At 34.0% G+C, this 23,083-nt stretch overlaps 1 protein-coding gene across 6 annotated transcripts in view; it reads right to left on the bottom strand.

Annotated features, from left to right (window-relative positions):
- DCAF6 (DDB1 and CUL4 associated factor 6) overlaps window positions 1-23,083 on the bottom strand; it is a 121,059-nt gene that overhangs the window by 16,858 nt on the left and 81,118 nt on the right. For 3 of the 6 annotated variants that reach the window (XM_063104689.1, XM_063104691.1, XM_063104693.1), the window contains 4 exons: window positions 18,720-18,835; window positions 17,524-17,610; window positions 16,964-17,291; window positions 12,595-12,636 (listed from right to left, as the gene is read on the bottom strand). In XM_063104689.1, the coding sequence (XP_062960759.1) occupies window positions 12,595-12,636; window positions 16,964-17,291; window positions 17,524-17,610; window positions 18,720-18,835 (573 nt within the window). The remainder of the gene's footprint in view (window positions 1-12,594; window positions 12,637-16,963; window positions 17,292-17,523; window positions 17,611-18,719; window positions 18,836-23,083) is intronic. The other 3 variants (XM_063104690.1, XM_063104692.1, XM_063104694.1) reach the window with 1 other exon arrangement.

Here is a 23,083-nt window from a genome sequence, read left to right as displayed (position 1 = left end):
CAGCAAGTTCTGCTACATTTTTTTTCAGGACATTGATTTCCTTGTATATTTCCTCTTTCAGATCCTGTATACTTTTCCTCATTTCATCATGATGTCTAGCTGAGTTTTCTTGTATCTCATTCAGTTTCCTTAGAATTATCACTCGAAATTCCTTGTCAGTTATTTCAAGGGCTTCTTGTTCTATAGGATCTAGAGTATGAGATTTATTAACTTTTGGTGGTGTACTTTCTTGATTTTTTGTATTTCTGGTGTCTTTTTTTTGGTGTTTATTCATTGTGGCAGGGGGTTTCACAGTCCACCGGTTTGAGACTAATGACTAACTAGGATGTTGCTGTGGTTGCTAATTTGGTATGGCTCCCGCCGTGACTGCTCAGTTGGCCTCTAGTGTCTTGTGTGTGTGGTTGCCTCGGGTCTTGGGCTTCTCCGGGGATCCACCTTTCTGGTCAGCTTGTACTCTGCTGGGCTGGTGGATCACGTACCACAGGGTGTGTGATCTCTGTTGAGCTTTCACTTTCTGTACAGGACTTCTCCCCATTCCGTGTGCTCTGGCCCAGGCTGTTAGATCGTGCAGTGGCGACCCCACCGGGTGTGTGGTTTCTGTTGAGTCTCCGCCTCCCTGGCCGCACGTCTCCCCCCTCTGTGCACACTGTGCTGGGCTGGGGCGTGTCTTCTGCACCCCTCGTCTATCAGCTGGGCCTTCAAGACCCTGCTCAGCACCGCCTCGCCCAGGAAGTCTATCAGGTTTCTGCTAGGCACAGACAACCGGTCTCTCTGGGTGCCTTTGTAGCACTGTGTAGATCTTTCTCGGGTCTTGTTCACCTTTGTATCCCCCCGGTATAAACCGAGTCTAGTGCCTGCCTGCAGCCTGCTCTCCGGCAGGTTCAAGCGGACCTGGGAACTCTCCTACCACACTATTCCCAACCAGAAATTCGTTAGGCTTTTTTCCAAACTGGTGGTCGCAGAGATGTTATCTGCCTCCCAGTAACAGGAAGTTTACCGGGGCGGAGTCCAGGGTGTGGTGGAGTGACAGTCGGCCCGCCCGTACTTTCTAGCCCTCCCAACACTGGTCGGGACGCCCCACACCCCCAGCCCCGCCAGAGAACCGCGGAGGGAGTGCGAGAGGAGGCCGGCCCGCAGGGTCCGGAAAGCCCCGCGCCAGGCCAAGCAAATGGGCTCAGTGATGGCCGAGCAGGGCGGAGCTGCCCGCACCTGGGAAAATGGAGGCAGCACCGGGGCAGTGAGTGGCCTGGTGGTGCAGGCGGGAGCCGCGTGGGCCAGGGATCACTCACAGTGCTGTGCCAGGTCGGGCGCTCGCTCTGTCTCTGGTTTGTTGCCTTCCGTGTTCTCGGCGCTGCCGCCTCGGGCTGTTCAGTCGCGGCGCCGCTCGGGCGCTCCCAGGAATCTTCTTTAATGCCGGCCTGAAACCTCGAATCCTGAATAGGGCAGCTGGCCACCTTCAGTGCGGCCCCAGCCTCCGGGATCCTGGCTGCATCCACAGCAGCCCTGGCGCCGTGTTCCCTGTTTCAAGACTCGCTTTTGCAGCTAAGAATCAGTTCTTTTCCTGCTCCACACTTCAAAGCTGTTGCCTGTAAATGAGGCAGCCTCTCCTGCCGGGGGCAAAGTGGCGTTGAGCCCCCACGACCGGCCAGCAGCAGCAGTCCTCCCTTAAGAGATGGCCAGAGGAAGGTCCACAAGTTTCCCGGCTGCCTGAGGCCCAGTGGCCACCTTTTCCACCTCAGCTACTCCGCGCCAGCCGCTGCAGCCGCCGCCATCTTGAAACCTCTCAAAAGTCCATAATGTTTTAAAAGTCTACAAATCAGTAACAAAAATGAACTTCATAATAGTTAATCAATATAGAAAAAGATGCTCAATTCACTAATATAAACAACAAATTGTTCTCTTTTTATTTTTATCAGATTGAGAAGATTTTTATGTCTATCAGAGTAGCAAGAGTTTAGGAAAATCGGTACTATAGGTAGGAGTTTGAATGTGGTTCTACATTAAAAAAAGAAAGTGCACTCTTTTATTGTAAACTTTTCATTGAAGTACAACACATACACAGGAAGGTACAAAATCGTAGGGTTATTAGTCAGTTTTCACAAATGATAGAGGCGCATGTAATCACACCAGTACTGAGAAACAGAGCATAAGCAGAATTCAAGTGCCCCATTCCCATCATTACTCTTCCCTTAAAGGAATCCAATATTCTGACTTCTAATACCATGGATTAATTCTGCTTGTTTGTGAACTTCAATTAAATAGAATAATATTCTTTTAATATATATCTTAAAATATTCTTTTATGTCCAACTTCTTTAGCTCAACATTATATTTATAAGATTCATCCATGTTATATTTAGCTATAGAGTTCATTCATCCTCTTCGCTGTAAGACTATTAATTTGTATAACTTATAACATTTATCTATTCTACTGGTGGTAGACACTGGGTTGTTTACAGTTTTAATTATTGAAACAGAGCTACTATCACCATTTGCTTATGTCTTTTGGTGAACATATGTACATATTTATGTTGGATATCTACCTAGTAGAGGAATTGCTGGACCACAGTATGTTCATAATGTTCAGCTTTAATAGATACTCCCAGTTTCCCAAAGTGGTTGTACAAATTTACACTCTCACCAGCAGTATATTAAAGATCCGGCACAATATATTTTTGAGGAAAAATTAGATAATATCTATTAAAATTTAAAACATGTATAAGCTTTGGCTCAGAAATTTTACTTTTAAAACATGTATACTGTAGGAAAACAAACAAACATGCAGATATAGAGATTTTTTTTTCACTGCAGAACTGTAATTGAGAAAGACTGGATGTTCACATAGAAAGGATAGGTTAAATAAATTATAGCACATCTATCTATACAATGGAATATTTATGCCACCATTGAAAAGGATAAGATCCATAAACAACTCATGAAAGATATCAGCATTACACAGCTGAATCCAAAACATAAACTAAAAAATTATATATAGGAAAAAATTTATATGTACCTAGAAAGGGTCTAGAAAGATAGATACCAAATTGTTTATAAGAATTTAAAAAATAATTACACAATTAGGAACTATCACTTTTTAAATAAAAGTATTTTTTCATAAAATAAAATGGTATACTCTCTTAGTTACATAGACTTATTTAAAAAGTTTAAAAAACTTTTTCCTATGCTTTTTTTATCTAATAGAAAGAGTCTACACATAAATTTTTAAGGTAGATGTAGTAGTTAGAAACTCCCAGACGGAAAGCCAACATTTTTGGTTTACTCTAATTATCTCGTTCCGATCAGGAGGTGAGAATGGGAAGGATTGAGAGGTCCAATGCTCTCAAAAGATATGTGATTAATATGGTTGGATCTCTCTCTTTTTTTCTGAAGTGGAAGAAAAGAAAAAAGAACATTCTAATCTGTTAAAAATATGTGATTAGCGAGAAACCAATAATGAAAAAACTCTCCTGCTAAGAAAGTATCAGGTAGCAGAGGAAGTAACCTTGTTGATAAGCCCAAGGCCTTAGGAAGTATAAAGGGAAAAATAAATTATATGTCAAGTTAAGAATTTAGGTTGTAGCTCAAATCATTTAAAGCGAAATGTGTGGATAAAATTAAAGCTGTATTAGTAATGAGGTGATAATAATTAAGAATTGTGAGAACTATACCAAGCATAAATGTTCACTTAAAAAGTTTGTTCTAGAAAATGTTCTAATTTACTTCTTAATGTTTGTTTGGCTTAACTGCCTAATAAGGAATAAGTTTAAAACCTGGATCTCAACTTACGTAGTTTGTGTTATATAGTTTAGATCAAAGATTAGGTCACCTACCACTATCCCACCATAGGAAAATTATCTAAGAGAGAGAAAGCTTCAAAGTGCACAAATTTCAAATTACAAGATATAAAGTGGCAGCAGATGTTATAACTATGTGTATATAATCATGTAAATATCACACTCAGCTAACAGTTCTAAAGAAGTGAATAGGGCCGGTCCCGTGGCTCACTTGGGAGAGTGTGGCACTGGTAACGCCAAGGCCGCGGGTTCAGATCCTATATAGGGATGGCCAGTGCGCTCACTGGCTGAGTGTGGTGCAGACAACACCTTGCTGGGGGTTGCGATCCCCTTACCGGTCAAAAAAAAGAAGTGAATAAACACAGAATGAATATATTGAAATTATTTTCCTAGAGGATATTTTATAAGAAACACTGAAAGAATATGCCACTGAAAATAATTTGTACTTTATTACTTCATAAACTGATCAAATGAAAATTAAAATGAAGTATACAAACACCACCAATCAGCAAACATTTATTAAAATCCTACTATTCGCAAAGTTGTTTTTGAGACTATTATTCTCTTATGACATGTTATACTCATTTTCAAACAATTTAAAATTCATAAAAGATTTATAAAGTTAAATAAGAATAAGAAATTTCAGAAGTAAACAATAAAGTAATAGTAACAAAGAGTACAAGTTCCAACCCAATGGATAAAAAAGGCAGAATAGAAGAAAAAGTAAAACCAACCACAAGGGGAAAAAAAGAAATAGGACAATTAGAAGTAAAAAGTTGGAAACAAGTCCAAATGTAGCCATAATGATTATAAATTTAGAGTAAAATCACCTATAGAGAAAAAAGGGATTGTCTAGGACACATCTAAAGCATGAGCACAAGGAAAGGTTTCAAGTAAAAAGATATTGTGCAAATACTAATCAAATGAAAGGTGGCATAGTGACATTAATCAGACAAAATAAACTAAGATTAATAAGCAGCATTAACAATAGAGAGGACTACTACATAATGTAATAAGTTCAATTCACCAGGATAATAACAGTTTAACACAGGTACCCAATAAAAGCCTCAAAATGCATTAAAAAGAAAATGATAGAACTACAAGGAGAATTAGACAAATCCACCATTAGAGTGGTTATTTCAACACACCTCTCTCACTGTTATATAAGTCGAGCTGTCAAAAAAAACAATCAGCAAAAATATAGATGATTTGAACACCACAATTAACAATCAATCCAATGGTCACATATAAAATTCTGCATTTAACAATTAGTTATATTCTTTTGAGGCATACATGAAACATTTACAATTTTATCATGTATAAGGCCACAAAGCCAGTTTCTACAAATTTGAAAGAATAGGTCTCACATCAACCACATTCTCTGACAAATTAGTTGTTAATGACAAAAAAGCTGAATTTGTACAACTTAAGAAGCTAGAAATCTCAAAGAGTAGAAGGAAGGAGATAAAGAAAAAAACAGAATTAGAAAATGAAGAGGTTAACATATATGAGAGGATCAATAAAACCAAAAGTTGTTTATTTGAAAACAGTAACAACATAGAAGCTGCCATGACTGATGAAGAAAAAAATGAAAGGAACTCAAACAATGTTTTCAATGAAAAGATGGCTATAACTAAAGACAGCAGAAATCAAAAAGATAATTAAAAAATACTACAATAATTTGAAAATTTAGATTGAGAAATTAAAAAAAAACAATAACTCCTAAAGGTGACTAAAGAAGAAATAGTCTGAATAGTCCTATAACTATTAAAGAATTGAAATAATTCTTAGAAACCTTCCCCAAAAGAAAATACCAAGCCCAGAAGGTTTTATAGGTAGGGTCCACTAAACTTTCAAAGAAAAGGTCATTCTTATGTTATTCAAACTCTGCCAGAGAAAGGAAAAAGAGGAAACATTTTTTCCTACTCATTCTCTGAGTAGGAAACAGGCCATAAAAGAAAAAAATTCGCTCAGAATACAGATGCTGTTTTAGTCTGTTTTGTGTTGCTATGACAGAATTACCTGAGGTTGGGTAATTTATAAAGGAAAGAGGTTTATTTGGCTTTTGAGTCTGGGACAGCTGCATTTAGCATGAACCTCAGGCTGCTTCTACTAATGGCGGAAAGTGGCAGGCAGCCGGCGGGTACAAGCAGATCACATGGCGACAGGAAGCAAGAGAGAGGAAGCAAGAGAGAGAGAGAAGGTGCCAGGGTCTTTTTAAGCAACGAGCTCTCATGGGAACTAATAGAGCAAGAACTCACTCATTAATCCTCCCTCCCCCAGGGAGAGCATTAATCCATTCATGAGGGATCTGCCCCAGTGACTCAATCAGTTTCCAACACTGCCACACTGGAGATCAAATTTCCAAATGCGTTTTGGAGGGGACAACACATCTAAACTCCAGCAGATGCAAAAATCCTTCACAAAATATCAGCAAACCAAATCCAACAATATATCAAAAAGATAATATATTACCAAGTTAGGTTTATCCCAGGAATAAAAAAAGATGGTTTAATGTTAGATAATACATAATCCACTTTATTAGGTTAAAGGAGAAAAACAATATAATAATAGCTCAATAGATGTAGAAAAAGTATTTGATTAAAATCAACACCTATTCATGATTTAAAAAAAAAAAAAAACTTAGCAAACTAGGACAGAAAGAAACATCCCTAATCTAAGGTATCTACTACCATAAAACACCAACCTAAAGAAACTAATAGAGGCATTCTTTTCAAAATCAGGAGCAAGATGTGATACCTACTATCATTATTCACTGGCATAATAAGAAAATAGTAAATATGCAGAGGAAAGAAAACTCACATTTGCAAATTGTATGCCTGTCCACACATACACGAAACTCAAACAAATCTACAGGCCAATTAATAGAAATAATAGAAGAGCAATGTGGCCAGATATATGATCAAAGTATGAGGGTACTTGAAAAAGCTCATGGAAATATTCATATTATCTTTTAATTCTATTTTTCCACAAACTTTTTGAAGTACCCTCATATAAGTCAACCGCATTTCTAAACAACAGCAGCAAACAAGACCAGGAGATATTATTATACACCCAATCAATTAGCAAAAGCAAGAAATGTGACAACAGCAAGTATTAGAAACAAGGATAAGTGTGATTTGTAAAGAGTACTGCTAGTGACTGCACTAATTTACACTCCCACTTTGGAAATTAATTTGAGATTATCTTGTAAAATTAAACATTCCATTCCTAGGTTTATACCCAAGAAAAACTGTATCAGAAGAAATATTTCAGAATGTTCAAGGCAACACTGTTAATAATAGCTAAAACCAGAAACAATCTCAATGTCCATTAACAGGAAAATAGATAGACTGTGGTATAGTCACATATGGATTATTAGATAGCAGTGAAAATGACTGAGCAACTACTACACATAACATGGATAAATCTTAGTAAGATAATATTGTCTAAGAAAAACCCCAGTCCCATATACAGTATGATATCACTTTTTTACAAAGTTCAAAAGTGGGTAGGACAAATTATATATTGTTTTAGTATTTATGTTTACATGATAATGTTTTGTATTTTAAAGCAAAGCATGATAAACATCATTCAGGAGAGTGGTTACCACTTGTGTGGTGGGCAGGTGGGCAGAATGGAGAGGAACACAGGTAGATTTAAGTTATAGATAGTTTTCTGTTTCTTGGGTTGGGTTGGTGGGTTCATGGGTATTTACTGATTACTAAATAAACAAAGAAAGAAAAGGAGCCAAGTATGAATCAACAAACCAAGAATTATAAAAATACAATTCTCCCCCTCCTTCAGATTAGGTAAGGAGTTCTTAAAACTCTCACAGTTCATGCAAGGCTCTATCACTGTAATTACTGTACTGTAATTGTGTATTTTATCTGTGAATCCCATGAACTGAGAGCTTACAGAGGCCAGGGGCTGTGTTTTTATTATCATCAGCACCCACTAGAGTATCTAGCACACAACAGGATTACTGAATGAACAAAATGATAAATAAATAATGAATACAAAATGGATTCATCCAGGAAGTTCAAGGCAACAACAAAACAGCTCAAGGTATATTATTATTCTATTTGAGAGAAACATTTAACAGATGGAGAAAAAGACAGAGTGAATCTGAAGGACGTACAATTGACCTAAGAATATAAAACCTAGATTTCTGGTTTACATTTTATTTTTAGTATTGCGTATTCTAAAAAATTCTGTCTCTAAATGGTCAGCAAAATTTCATAAGAAACCAAGGTCAAATTAGGAAATAAGTCATATGAACCAGAAATAATCTGTAAAGGCCATTAAAAAATACTAAATTGTCACATTTAAGTAGTTAAAAAAAAAACTAGGCTAAAATATAAGCAGAAATCCATTAAACAGCACTAAGAAATATAAAATAAGAATTACTTTGCCTACTGTTTTCAACACAGTATAAACACTTTTAAAATGCCATTACACATAACTAGAATGGCACAAATTAATTAATATTATAGATCATACCAAACTAGCTTGCAGGAGAACAAAGAATATTTAGGGTAGAAAAAAAAAACAGTATAATCAATGACTAAGAAAGGACTGATTTATTTCACCTAGAATGAAGTGACTTAAGGGGTAATTCAGTTAGCTAAACAAGGTTAATATACAAAAGATACTGTACAAAGGATAGAATATGAGGACATGACTAGAATTACAACAGGTAAATTTTGAATTAATCTGTAGAAATAAATTCTTTACTGTGCTGGAGTGAAACACTACAAGGAAGTCAGAGTCTCCTAGTCTAGGTTTATAATGATCTCAATACTCACAGTCTAGAATGTAGTCAGAATGACCTAGAAGGAGAACATTTCCCAAACTGTGGGATTTTCATAGGTGTTCCACAAAACAGATTTATGATCAAATAAATGTGAAAAATGATAGATTAAACAAAGATAAACAGGTTTCTTTGCTGCGAGTCTTCTCAGAAGCTTTATTATCCTAATATGCACTGTGAATCTCAAAAAGAGTTACTACACAATGTAGTATATCCAATATTTTGTGACCACATTGTAGAGTATTGGAACACTTTGGACAAAAGTAACCTCTACCTTCTAGTTTCATAATTAAATTATTTCATCCAAAAAGAAACTGAGTTTGCATTTATTTTACAAAACTTGAGCTTGATTTCTTCAATTCAAAGACTGAAGAATTAGGTTCTTACAAATATAGGGAAGCTATTCTCAACACCTTCTCCAACAGGAGAGTTTCTGCAATAAATATTACATTTCTATGTCTCTACTTTCATAATAGCTATAAAACTTTAGCATAAGAACAAAGTTGCTATGGGTATATGTCAAGGAAGCATTCCTTAGGCATAAAAAAGAAAAAGAAAGATATTAAAAGCAAAGAATAAATTAAATTCCATTTATCTATGCCTCATTGGAAATGCTCACTTTAATTCTGAATACCACTGTTCCTTTGTATACTAAGTTCAAACCTTTAAGTTCTTTTAATTGATATCATAGATACATTTTTCTCATATTGACTTAGTAGTTTTCAGAAAAGAAAACCTCATTAATTTGAACATTCTAATTCAGAATTTATGATTGTTCAGAGAGGGGTAAGCTAAAATTTATCTTTAAATTATGAAAAAGTATTTGTAGTCCCAATGAATATATGACTAAGATTTTAGAAAAAATGTTAATTGCTTTTTAAAAAATAACACTTTTAAGTACTTAAAACACTTGTAAAAGTGTTTTATAGTAAAAGCCATATTAGTTTAGTCATCTAGCTTTACCAAGAAGAAAGGTCTATATATTGGAAATTATGTCATTTCAGCACACATCTTTCCAAATAAGTGAAATAAGTGAGGTAGATTGGTTGTTAGAGAGCATCTTGCTGTTTCTGCTCTTTTTGGAAGTGGGGAGGGAGAAACGGGATTCTTAGCCTTACCAGGTGTTTGTAAAGGGGTAGGTGGCCTAATGCTGCCATCTTTAGAAGAGTCTGCTTAAGAGGCAAGCCCTTGGCTGGCATAGGGAACTTGACTTTCGAATATTCCCTCCATTGTTTTGTCTGCCTGGGACATTGAACCCTAACCCTACTGTGTCTTCCTGCCTAGTTTGCCTGTAAAAATAATGTGATTTATGATGAATACCTACGAAGTGTTCTGGGTCTGGAATTTAGGAGGTTGTGGTTGGGTGCACAGGCAGAGGGTGCCAATACAATCAGCCCCTGGTAAACATGCTAGACTTAGAGTCATAATCAGCCTTCCCTGGGCAGAAACACTATTCAAGTGTTACTGCATTTTATTGCTAAAGAAAGGAACACATTCTGTGTGGCCTCTCCTAAGAGGAAGAATGTTGGAAGTTTGTGCCCAGATTTTTCTACTCTGTCTAATGTGTCTTTTTCCCTTGTCATAATAAACCATAGCTATGATTACAAGTGCCTTTGATTCCTGTGAGTCCTACAGCAAGTCATCAGATGTACGGGGATAGTGGACTCCTGAAACAATAATTCACAGGCCTCTCATTTATTTTTAAGTCTTAGGAAGCAGAGGAAGAAAGCAATAAGGCAAGTCATCTAGAGAAATATGAATGAAAATTTAGTTAGATAGAGCTTTTGACAAAAAGGTGTGGGCCAACTTTTATTTCTGTATACATGTACATAATATATTGGCCTTAAAGGTGCCTTCATTCTTATACAGAAAAACATACCAATATACAATAAAGTGTTACAGGTAGTACAGCAGATGTATATAAGGGCACACAGTTGGGTTTATAAAATATATGGGCCAGGAAAAGTTTTTTTTTTAAGTATCTTAAGATAAATGTTGAGGCTGGACAGTTAGCTCAGTTGATTATAGCATGGTGCTGATAACACCAAGGTCCAGAGTTTGATCCCTGTACTGGCCAGCTGCCAAAAGGAGGTGGGGGGAAGAGATGAATGTTGAAAGATGAGGTGGCCAAAATGATGGTGATGGGAGATCAATTCAGTAAGAGGGCACTGAGTAGGTAAAGATATGGAGGCTTAAGGCAGCATAACATATTCAGAGAACTCCAATAGTTCCCTGAATGTATTCAGTGACATTCCAAGTATGGCTGATACAAAGAGTATGAGCAATTCTTGACAGCAGCCATAACATGGAGTGCCCTACATACCAGGCAAAGAAGCCAGGGTTTTCCTGTATCATGAGCAATGGAGAGCCACTGTAAGCAGACCCGATGAGAGGGACAGATTGGAGGAAGTTGGAGGACTATTTCAATAGATCGCATGAGAGGTGATGAGGTAAAACAGTAGAATAAGGAGTAGAGGATTACTACCATCTTATTTATTATTGAAAGAAATAGAAAATATGGCACCTATCATTCAGAATCTTAGCAAGTCACAATAAGACCCATTCACAAAACATTACAAGACAGTCCCTAATGAAGACCAGTTATATGAGCAGTAGAGATAATAATCTGTAATAATCTTATTTTTCTAATTTTCTTTTTCTTAAGCAGAATTTTACATTCTTTGAGCATCCCCAATTGCTGAAAGGGGAAGCAGAACAAATATGTGTTTGGTGTCAGGAAAATACTGCCTTATAATCAGAAATTTCCCCAGATATTCTCTATAACTGAGGTCTGATCTCAACCACTCTAAGAGGTAACTGTCACCTTTTCTGTTGTACTATGTTTATTAGTGCATATTAATCTCTACTTCAATGTTTTAGCTTTTCTAAAACTCATTTAAAGCAACATGGTACTTTTTAGTTGCAATCTTCATTGTAATAGCAGCTTTGAGTACTTGTGATAAAAAGTATAAATTAGAAAATCAAAGGCCCTGTAACGAATTCCATTTTAGTGTCATTTAATCAGAAAGTGATAACTAGTAATAGACTAACTTGTAAAAAGTTATGTCAAATATATCTTAATTTTAAAACAGCTTACAAACACCAGCAAAAAAGCAAAAACAAGTCTGAGACTTTTACAGGGGAATCTGAGAATAGGTCTTAACCAGGAAAATCTACAAATGCATAATATTTTTTTGGCATATTTCATTATTTCTGTATTCCCAAGGGGAACTCTACCAATTTTACATTCCTCATTGCTGCTATATATTATGTTTAAGTTCTACTTTGTTTTAGAAACTGATGGTAAATAACAGATATATGCCATAAGAATTAGGTATAAGGTTGACTTCTTCAGTAAACCAGGTCTTGAGCAGATGATGATGGGAATGAGGTTCATTTTAAGATCTATTAAAAAATGAACCCCATTGTGTGACTTCAAATTAGAGAACTGTTTGAGGGTTATATATTATCTTGATGTGTGACACTTCTATGGTATTAAGCTATTTCTAAAAAAACAGCTTTCTTTAAAAAAATCAGAATCTTAAGCCTACGCACAAAATTAGATTCAAGTCCATCTTTAGTTATTGATCTCAAGGAAGAAGAGTATATTTGAATAACAAAAAGTTGCTGTTATCCCAATTAAGTTTTTAAAAAAGTAAGTAGCATTCTTTAACAAAATATTCAAAGCAAGTAACTGATATTAAAGTATATCATTTCATATGATAGTTACTTTGTCATATGACACACTTGAAGTGAACATCAGTTATATCTACACACGGGAAATCTCTTTTCATTCTATTCCCATGCAGTGCATGCAGCTAAATATAGTTTGTGAAAAGCAACCTGTTTTACAATGCTTAGCACTTAGAGCTCAGTAAGTTCAAAGGAAGTATTAACTGTTAATAGGAAAGGTGGTTAGCTGTGGCAAAAGAGGACCTGGCAAATCCATCATAAAGAAAAAATAAAATGAAGGAACATACTGAATTACCTCATTATTCTATCACCTATTGTTGTTCCTCTGATATTAAATCTAGTGAAGGGAACACAATAACTAAAGTCACTTACAAAGACTTCAAGGAACCAAATATTTAAAGCATTAAGGTCACCACTTTTATCATCAATCATCTCAATCTAAAACAACTTTTGTTTCTCTCTGTGATTAAATAAGGAATATGTCGTCCAACTAAATGCGTATGAAGAAATTAAGGAAACAGAAACATTTACTGAAGACAGATTAGAAGGAAGACATTGCACTTAATCCCTTTTATCCTTTAAATAAATTAGAACCTAATCCTGTTACAGAATATGAGGAACTGCACTGACTCATTATGAATGCCATCCACTGGAACACCTACATTATATTACGCTCCTTGGGGCTGGGCTGCTGTTTGGGAAATAAATAATTAAACTCTGAGCTGACTCATTTGGCCTAACACAGACTATGTAACAAGCAAGCAAAGAATAACAGGCTTGGAACTCCCTAGGAGCCCAGTTCTTTCTCTTTGATTACTTTAAATAAAGAATAAAGTTGAATCATTAGAAATATGGGAAGACTGATTATAATGATGGCTGAATAAATGGTGGCAAATCTACAGTATAAAGAATTTTGTCTTTAAAAATGAAGGCCATGTTCCATAGAGTCCAGAGTAGATAGATGGGAACAAATTTCTATGCAAATAATACTTCTAAAAGGCAATACAGAATTAATATCCTTAAATCTCTAGGAAAAAAAATCATTAGAGCATCTCAACGGAGGCTATAACTAAAAAGGAAGCTTACTCAAAAGCTTGTCTTTTTTTTTTTTTAGAGAGCAATTTATTTTTCCTCTTGGATTTAGCAAGAGGAAGAGCTACCAGCCAGGCCATCACACCATTTACTCTCTAATAGATTTGGTGCTGTGAAAAAAATTTACATGAAGATCACCTAAATAAAAAACCTAACCATTCTCCTTTCATTCCAAGGGCTCATATTCATGTTTCTAACTCCAGTATATTAATCACTAAAGGATAAACATACTAACTTTGTTCATTGTTTTTTAATACCACGATTATAAAGCATATTTTTTTTCAATTTATTTTCCATTTAATGTTCTATGTTCTTTCCCTAGAGAACATTAAAGGGGATCCAAGTACGTGGTGATTCACAGATTACACTGTTTTTAATTGGATTTCTGCCAGTAGAGGCATTTTACCATAGATGATAGCTTGGTTTCACTCTGTAAGACTGATCTACTATAGAGCAGCGATCAGCAAACTACGGCTCTTGGACTAAATCTTCGCCAGCTGCCTGTTTTTGTAATGACTCTTAGACTAAGGACTGTTTTTACATTTTTAAATTGTTATATTTTAAATAGTTATATGAGTACCTACATAATAGCCTCCTCTTTGCCTCTTGGCCAGCAAAGCCTAAAATATTTACTATCTGGCCCGTATGAAAAAGTCAGCTGACCTCTGCTATAGACAGTCCCAGTTATATTTTTATAGACTTGCTATATAGTTAATAAGAAAAGCATTCCATTTAAAAATATCTATGTTAGTTGTTAAGGCCTTTATTTTCTAAGACATTTCCTTCTCATGCTTAATCTCAGCCCAAAAGTGAAAACTTGGATCCTATCTGTTTAACCAAATTATAAGAATGTAAATATCTTTAAAAAAATCATTACATTGCAAGGAACTGTTTAGATATTTTTATTAAATGTATGCCAAAAATGACATAGCTATAAGCTTTTTAAGTTTCATTTTAAAAATTAAATTTGGGGCAGAAAAATTGAGATCCACTATATAGTTCTTCATATAAATTAAAGTACAGATCTAATTAAGTATATACTTCTACAATACTTAATTGTGGGACCATTTCTCCACCCTAACTAAACTGATATTGACTGGGCTTTTCAAATGGCAGCAAGGAGGAAACTTTAAGACAGGTATCCTTTTAGTTGGGCATTTCATCCATGTGTGAAATGTATGAGGGTACTTAAAAAAAGATTGTGGAAAAGTAGAATTAAAAGATTTAATTAAAAGAATTAAAAGATAATACAAATCTTTCTTTTCTAATTGGACTTTAGGAACTAAATGGTATGATTTTTACAGTATAGCTTCAGAAATTTTAGCCTCTTTGGAAACAGAAATTCTCCAAAATCATATGTCTAATTATAAGCTAGTAAATGATTCTTTTCATGTTCTTAAGAAGCAAAAATTTCTTAAACTTTCTCTCTTGAGAATAAAAGTCAACATATCTATCCCTCCAAATTGAAATGCATGATAAACTGGCAGTGGTCTCAATGATGAAGAGCCCTTAGAAAGGTACAGAAATATTAAGAATATATTTTATATAGGTAGTTCAAGATTAAATCAAGGCGGTGCTAAGGAAGTTAAGAACTATAAAAATTATTTAGATAAAATTTGGGGGAATATTTTTCACCATTTACAAATTTTTGGTAAAGAGGTAACTAAGAATAATGCAAATCTAAAAGGAAAATTAATGTTAATTGTGAAATGGGCACTCTAATCACTTTAGAATCACCTCAGTTATGCACATCCTTATAAATATATATGTCATTGTATTTAATTTCATATATTTATTAAATCTGTTTTCCATGTTTTTATAAATGGCTTGTATATTTGTTCCCTCTCTTTTAATAATTCTCTTGAAAGGTAAGAACTTTATTATTATTCTGTTTCTCTTTAGTAAGTTTACTACTATGCCCTATAAAATAAAACAAAATAAGGCTAAATACCTAGAGTAAACAGAATATTAAATAATTTTTAATAAAAAAAAAAAACCCAGGAAGCAAGTGTGGACCCAGAGTGGTTTCAAATCTGGATCTAACCATGAGAGTATGAATTTAAGACTATATGCGTGAATCAGGGTCAGTTCCAGGCTATTGTCCCTTATCTCTCTTCTAAAAGATTCTGCTAGTCTAGTTCAGCACCTGGATTTCCTGGGTCAGTAAGGCTAGGAACTATGTGGTGGATACAAACCTGAAGAGAATCCCTAAAACAAATGAAACATCTAAGTATTATAAAAATAAGTAAATGATAAAGCCCTATAGAAAGATTACAGTTTTCAGATTCTCTAGGATCCACCCTCCCCCAAAATCTTCCTCTCTCTCTGATATTATCTACTGTGTTTTAAAAAAAATCTCCTAAATCTAGAATATAAAAAAAATCCTGCTTAGCACCTCATTTTCCTTAGCCACAAAAGCAAGCTTGGCATACAAGTTTTATAATTAGCCAGGACAGAAGCTGATAAATAATAATAATTTTCTCCAAGTGTCTAGTATCCATTAAAAATATAATTTCTTATTTAAACAAATGAACCTAGAAAGTGATATGGTGCATTTTACTAAAAACTGGATACTTAACTTCTGTTTTCAATTATGACCTTGTATCATGCTCCACTACTTAAATACAGAAAAAAACAAAGACACATGATCACTTATATAAATAGAAGGCCATAAATGTAAAGCTTAATTATAGAATATAGCTCTCCAACCTGGGTTTAGAAACCATCAGTTTGATTTTCAAATTGTGCCATGCTTGCTAACCTTATCTATATACATCAAAGCACAGAAATATGTGAATGGTTCAAATAGAACCTCATTCCTATGTGAACTAGGATTTTAAAGATAAAACTAGATTCTCTGGAAGAGGAAAGAAACTACAATGAGATATAATGGCACTAAGTGTAGAAATAGTTTTCTATAAGTCAAATATGCTTTAAAGACTTATTTATATTCTAAAAAATAAAATATACCATCGTGATCACATAAAATGAAAAATGGAAAAACTATATGAACATGTTAGCAATTTAATTCTTTACTGTAGCTACAATATGTTATTTCGTGCAAATTTTTCATTTTCTAAACTGAGTCAATAGGTTTAGCAGAAATCAGAGAAAAAAACAATGTTCTCAAAAGGAGAACTATTATCATACTACCTTTGTCCAGGGTGGATAGAAAAGCAGAAAAAATTAACATTAAAACAAAAACAAAACTGATAAAGTCCAAGATATGTACAGGGAAATCTGATGGCTAAATACAAACATGACTTCATAAATAACCTGTTGTTCATTCTTCACATTCCTTTCTCTTGATCTGTAAGTTGAAGAGCAAGTCTTATTTAGTGTTAGAGATACAGAGCAATGAAGACATTTTATTTCCCTCTTAATGCACAGTTTGCTCAAACAATGTAATATGTGAAATCATTTACAGTTTAAAAAATTCTGTGGATTTACATGACTGAGACACCTTTAGAGGAAGGAACTGTCAGAAATGGAGAGACTTCCTTATGTGACTTTAAACAAACCCTTGAGAAATACATATTTTTACAGTTCATGTTAATTAAAAATTTACCAACCTATCACCAGGTCCTGCTCGGTATCTTGCACCTGGGATCAGGATGGGGTCATCATCACTGTCATCTGTATCCTGGAGAGCAGAATCCCTGGCTGATGTTTCCTCATGAGCTGAAGGCCCAATGGCTTCTGTTTGGGACTGAGGCTCAGGATTGGTGTTATTTTGATTGGCAGCACTCTCAGTGCTAGTATGATCTGAAGTTTCTGGTTCCTTATCTTTTTCAGACAAAGTGAATTCTTCTGGAACCCCACAAGGGCTATCAAGATTGAGGTCATTCCTTTCTCCTGAGTTGGAATCCAATGGCTCAGCTGTGTAGTTATCTGCTTGTGCTGTCAGAAAATAAGAGTAGTAAGAGTTGGTCATGTGGGCAACATTAATTATTTAACCTAACTTAGGAGCTGACAGACATTTTCTAATGTGAAGCCCAATTCCCCAATAAGGAGAGGAAAATTCCACAACATATCTTTGCAAATGGCCTCTAACTCTGGAGAGACTAACATAGATTAAGGCTTTTTATTTTCCCATATGAAGCAATCATCAAAAGAGATTAGGACAACTCACCTATATCTACAGGGTTCTGAACTGGGTTTTCTACAGATGTACCTTCCTGATATTTTGTCACATCCTCTGGTGATTTTTCGAGAGCCTCTAGAAATAAACCAAATTATCATTAAATCCAAATTTTTTTAGAAAAATAAATAACAACTTAACACTCCAGCCTTCCTATGGTTAAACCATTCTTAACCCTTTCTGAGTCATTGAAACCTTTGACATTCTGATAAAACCTTTCCCCAGTGCAATGCAAATATGTACTTGTACACAGAATTGTACAAACATTATCACACATGAATGGGACCACTCACCGCCTCTTCCCAAAGTCCAGGCATTGAGCTTCATGAACTCCATGTGAAGAATCTGCTTTGAATTATCCCTCATGGCTGACATTACTTGATCTTACTTTTTTTCCTAACTTTCTCAAAATCTAAACTTAAAACTGAGTATTTTTCTGTCCTTTTATCGTGCAATCGGTACAATCCAAACTAACATGAATAGCAAAGTTGATCCTACCACAAATTTTGTTCTGACCATTGAAAATATTTAATTCTGGGATTTAACTGTAAGACCCATCAAGGATCAGTCTTTTTGCTCCTAATTGGACATTTGCTTACTAGACTTACACATATTTAATTCTAAACTCTGTTATACTGAGATACCTATACATTGAATAAGAAATAGTATTCATTTGTTCCTTCATTTATAAAGCATTTATTGAACATTTACTATGTTCCAGTTTCTATGCTAGACACTAAATTTCATATAATGGTCATGTAAAAAGGGCACTTCCTTTATGAAAGAGATCCACTCATAACCTGTTTTAGATTTTATGTTTTTTCCTTCATAAACTACTTATACTCTGAAACAATCAAGAGAGGTACTGTGGGTTTTGATGCTATGTATAAAAATTGCAAAGACAACTCACACTAACATTTACATCTCACATATTTATAGTAATGATGAACAACTATTCTGGTCATTGTGTCTATAGAGGGGACTGTACTTTACTGTGTCCCCCTATCTTAACTACTTAAGGCCCTTACCTTTTGCACCTGCTATTTATCAATATAATAGCTAGACTACAGAAGCAAAAGTAATTTATTAAAAATAAGAAACAAAAATGCAGCATCAGAGGGAATAGAAAAATAGGTGGACATCCAACGTTGGGGTTTTAAAAGTACAAAAGCAAAATAACACCTTACTTGTTTCACTATCTTCTTCTGGTGGCTGCATTGAGTTCTGTGGGACCAATGATTCCTCCTGACACTCAGATTTGCAATGGCTCCCATTTCCTCTAGAACTTGAAGCTGTACTGCTCCTATCATCAAAATAAGAAAAGTGGTTCCGCCAAAAAGTTAACAAATATGAACTTTTAGGATATTTTTATATTTTACAACTAGAGAAGTAGATAAAAAATCCAGAATACAAATAACATATAGAATTTATTATTTTAATAGTACTTGCAAACATAATTTTAAAAAATCAAGATTGACTACTCTAAGGCACTTTACAAAAAGATGTAAAAATACAAATGGACCACTTCGATTTGATGCTTCTATTACCTAGTATGTATTTCTACATGTCTCTCTATTGAATTTTAAGTCAATTACATTAATTGTCTCCCTCCTTATCCTCATTACAGATGCTTCACCATATCCAAATCATTAATAGTTTTAACAGACTTTGATCATATGCCCTTTTTGACTTTGTTGTTCCAGGTTATTTTTAAACAGATACACGAACAGGACCCTGGCCATTTCTTCGGTCTTTTGAACGGGCCCCTGTGGATCACTTCCAGCTCTGGTTTGTTGTTCAAATATGGCAGGTGACTGATCATCATAGTTTTGCAAAAAGACAGGGAAATGTTTTCTGTTTTAGTTTTAATACCCACCCACCTGATGATGACCCATAGTTCTGTTAACATTTTGGCTATAGCAGAATACTATGTCAATTTAGATAAACTTCGATGAGTATTCTATGACAAATCATGGCATATGTGAAAGGAGAGAACTGAGTGGGAAAGAGGAAAATGTATAACAATCTGACTAAGTTTAAAATTAAATTCACATGAGAGTACGTCTAAAAGTTTGTGGAAAAAAATAGAATTAGAAAATCAAATCTTTCCATGAACTTTTTGAAGAAATGCAAAAATTCCTTAAATTTAGAATAAATGTGAACAAGAAAAAGAAACAAGAGTCACGATAACTTAAAAAATGTTAATTATAGACAAACAGCATTGACTCAATAAACAATTGAAATTATCATGGACTTTTGCCAAGTCTTTACAAAAACCCTTTCAGGCTAATTGCAGGAGTCAATTTGATTATTTTTTTAAAGAGCATATATGTATATTATTTTAAATAAGACTGTACTAGGATACGTCAAAAAGTTCAGGAAAAATAGAATTAAAAGATAATACAAATCTTTCCATGAACTTTTTGAAGGGCCCCTGTGTATCTACATAAGTATGTATGCAGAGAAAAATGTCAGGACGACTATGTTCCAGTGTGAAATGTCATCTCAGTAGGATTATTGCAGGTGAATTTTTTTTATAAGGAATTTTGTTTCTTGGCAATGGACATGTATTTATTTTTAACCAGAAAGACATATACAGCTATTTTGGAAAAAAGAAGCCAATGTTATATAAAAACCTCCCCCCTCCCCATGAGAAGGATATGATATAGGCATAAAAAAATGCTCAGTGTATAGCAGTTACAATAATTAAAATATTATGAAACTGATGTAAAAACAGAGAGCCATTAGTTGAAAAGACACAGTAACCAAGTAAATATATTTAGCATTTGTTAAAATGGCATTTTAAATCACAGAGAAATGAAAAGACTGTTCAATTAATGGTACTGAGACAAAGGAATAGCCATGTGGAAAAACTAAAGCTACATTTCTACCTCATACTGTAGCAGAAAACAAATTTTAGAAGGATTAAATATGTATGTTTTATATAAAATTATAGAAAATATAAGAGGAAAATAAGAAGAAACTTTCCCTCTAATTGTGGGAAAGACATCGCTTTTCTAAACAGGAGATCAGAGGCAGAAACCATAAAGCAAAACCACAATAAGTTAAACTAAAAAACAAACACCAAACTGGGAAAAATACACACAACAAATTAAAGACAAAAGATATTACCCTCACTTAATTCTATAACAAATAAATAGCTCTAATAAATTAATAATATAAATACCACAATAGAAAAGGGGGAAAAGTATTTAAAAGGCAATTTTACAAAAGATGGTAATTGTAGCTAACAATTATTTAGGGCCTATCATGTGCTAGTCAATGTACTAAGTCCTATGTACTTTCTATACATGATCTCATTAAATCCTCACAATAAACCTTTGAAGTAGGTTCTATTAAATATACCCACTTTCAAGTAAGAAAACTGAGATTTAGAAAAGTTCAACAGATTGCCAAGTTCAGAGTCCAAGCTCATAGTGTGTTCTACTGCATCATCTGTCATCAAAGAAACTAAAATAAAAGCAAGACACCATACTGGCATAGGTGAAAAAGACTGCATACTTTTTTGAATGTTCTGGTTTTTGTGTTTTTTTTTTTTTTAAACAAGTATCAAATACTTTCATAATCAGAAAGAATGCTTATTACTTTTCTCACAAAGAAATAAGAAACTGATGAATGAGAAAATATAATTCATGGTCAGTTTTTAGAGAAGGAAAAGTAGCACTCAAAAGAATGAGGCTAATGATTTTTTTCTAAAAAAAGTTCAGATGGTATTCTTTATAACAAGTCAGTTCTTCTGTACAGAAATACGAGAATAGAAAAACATAAAATATAAGTATGACAACCTCCTGTCATCTTCAATTATGTATTACAAAAAAGGACCACAGATATCATGATGTTAAAATGTTAAGGTCAATGCTAGGGCTCATAAAGAAATCTTACTGTGTACCTTCAAATACATAGGTAGAATCCAATCACTTTTTACCACCTCTACTGCTCCCATCCTGATCTAAGTCACCACTAGCTCTCACCTTGCTTACCGCCATAGTCTTTTAACTGGTCTCCTGTCTTCTACCTATGGCATATTCTCAACACAGAAACCAAAAATATCACTTATCCTTTTAAATGCCCTCCTCACATTCCTGGCTGACCTCATCTGTTACTACTCTCTCTCCTTTTGTCACTTGACTCCAGCTACTCCAGTCTTCTTAAAGATCCTTGAACATAATAGGTCTGTTTCTGCTTCAGTCAATACTGAATTCTGGATTTATTTCTGCCTAGAATGTTCTTCCCCCAGACATATGCATGGCTCACTCCTTCTCACCCTTTGAGTTTTTGCGCAAATGTCAACTTCTCAATGATGCCTATTCCTTGCCTAGGTTTTCCAATCAACTTTATCTGCTCTATATTCTTCCATAGTACTTAGTACCTTCTAAAATGCTATACAGTACACTGATTTATTATGTTTATTGTCTGTCTCCTCCACCTAGAATGTAAGCTCCAATAGGGCAGGAATTTCTTTTCACTGATATATTTCCAATGTCTAGAATAGTCCCTGGAACAAAGAAGGTATTCAATAATATTTTAAAATCCTACTTAATCAAAGATTTTAATATAAAATACATATACACATAAATACAATGGAAATGAGTGAATTTGAATAAATACAATTAATATTATCATGTATCAACATATAATTAATTATATATTAATAAATAATATATATTATATATGTTATATATTATTTATATCTAAACAGATAACATAATCATATATTAATATATATTTAAAATATATTAATATACTATATTAATTATAAATAATTAATACATTAGAAAACAATATAACATATATTAACCAATATATAATTGTATTAATATGTTAATTAATATGTTATATATTAAGAAATATACTGCCAATATATTAACATTAATATATTACTATTAAAATTTTTAAATTAAAAATTTTGATGCTGTCTCAAACAGAAGGACATGAGACAGTGGGAAAGAATATGAAAAATTTGATTGTTAAAAAATGTAAAAGTCAACTAGATTAATGAGCAAAAAATATAATCACAAATGTCATTTAAAGACATTTATAACTATATAACTACTATATATAACTATATAACTACTAAAGAAAAAGCTCAACCTTAATCAAATAAAAATTTAAATTATTTTAAGATCAAATATATAAGGTAAAAATAAATGAATATATTGAACATTGGCCTGGAGACAGTAAAATGTTATGCTTCTGGTAAAAATGTAATAAGACAAGATCCTTTTGAAAATTAACGTTTTGTGTAGATATAGTTCATTTCTCGAAATATATCTCAAACAAATAATCTTGAAAGCAGGAAAAAGCTTTGTAACAAAGCTATTCATTAAAGCCTCATCTGGTAAAAAAAAATGGTAAACAAATTCACAGTCCAGTTAAAGGAAAATGATTAAGTAAACTGTGATACATCTACTTGATGGACTGTTATACAGCTAGTAAAATATTTATTAAAACTGAGTAGTCATGTGAGGATATTTATTATAAAGTTAAATCAAACAAAGGAAGGCAAGAATACAGTGTATTTAGTATGATT

This window comes from Cynocephalus volans, chromosome 8, assembly GCF_027409185.1.
Source record: "Cynocephalus volans isolate mCynVol1 chromosome 8, mCynVol1.pri, whole genome shotgun sequence".
NCBI classification, from domain to species: domain Eukaryota; kingdom Metazoa; phylum Chordata; class Mammalia; order Dermoptera; family Cynocephalidae; genus Cynocephalus; species Cynocephalus volans.
This window is presented reverse-complemented; position numbering and strand designations above follow the sequence as displayed.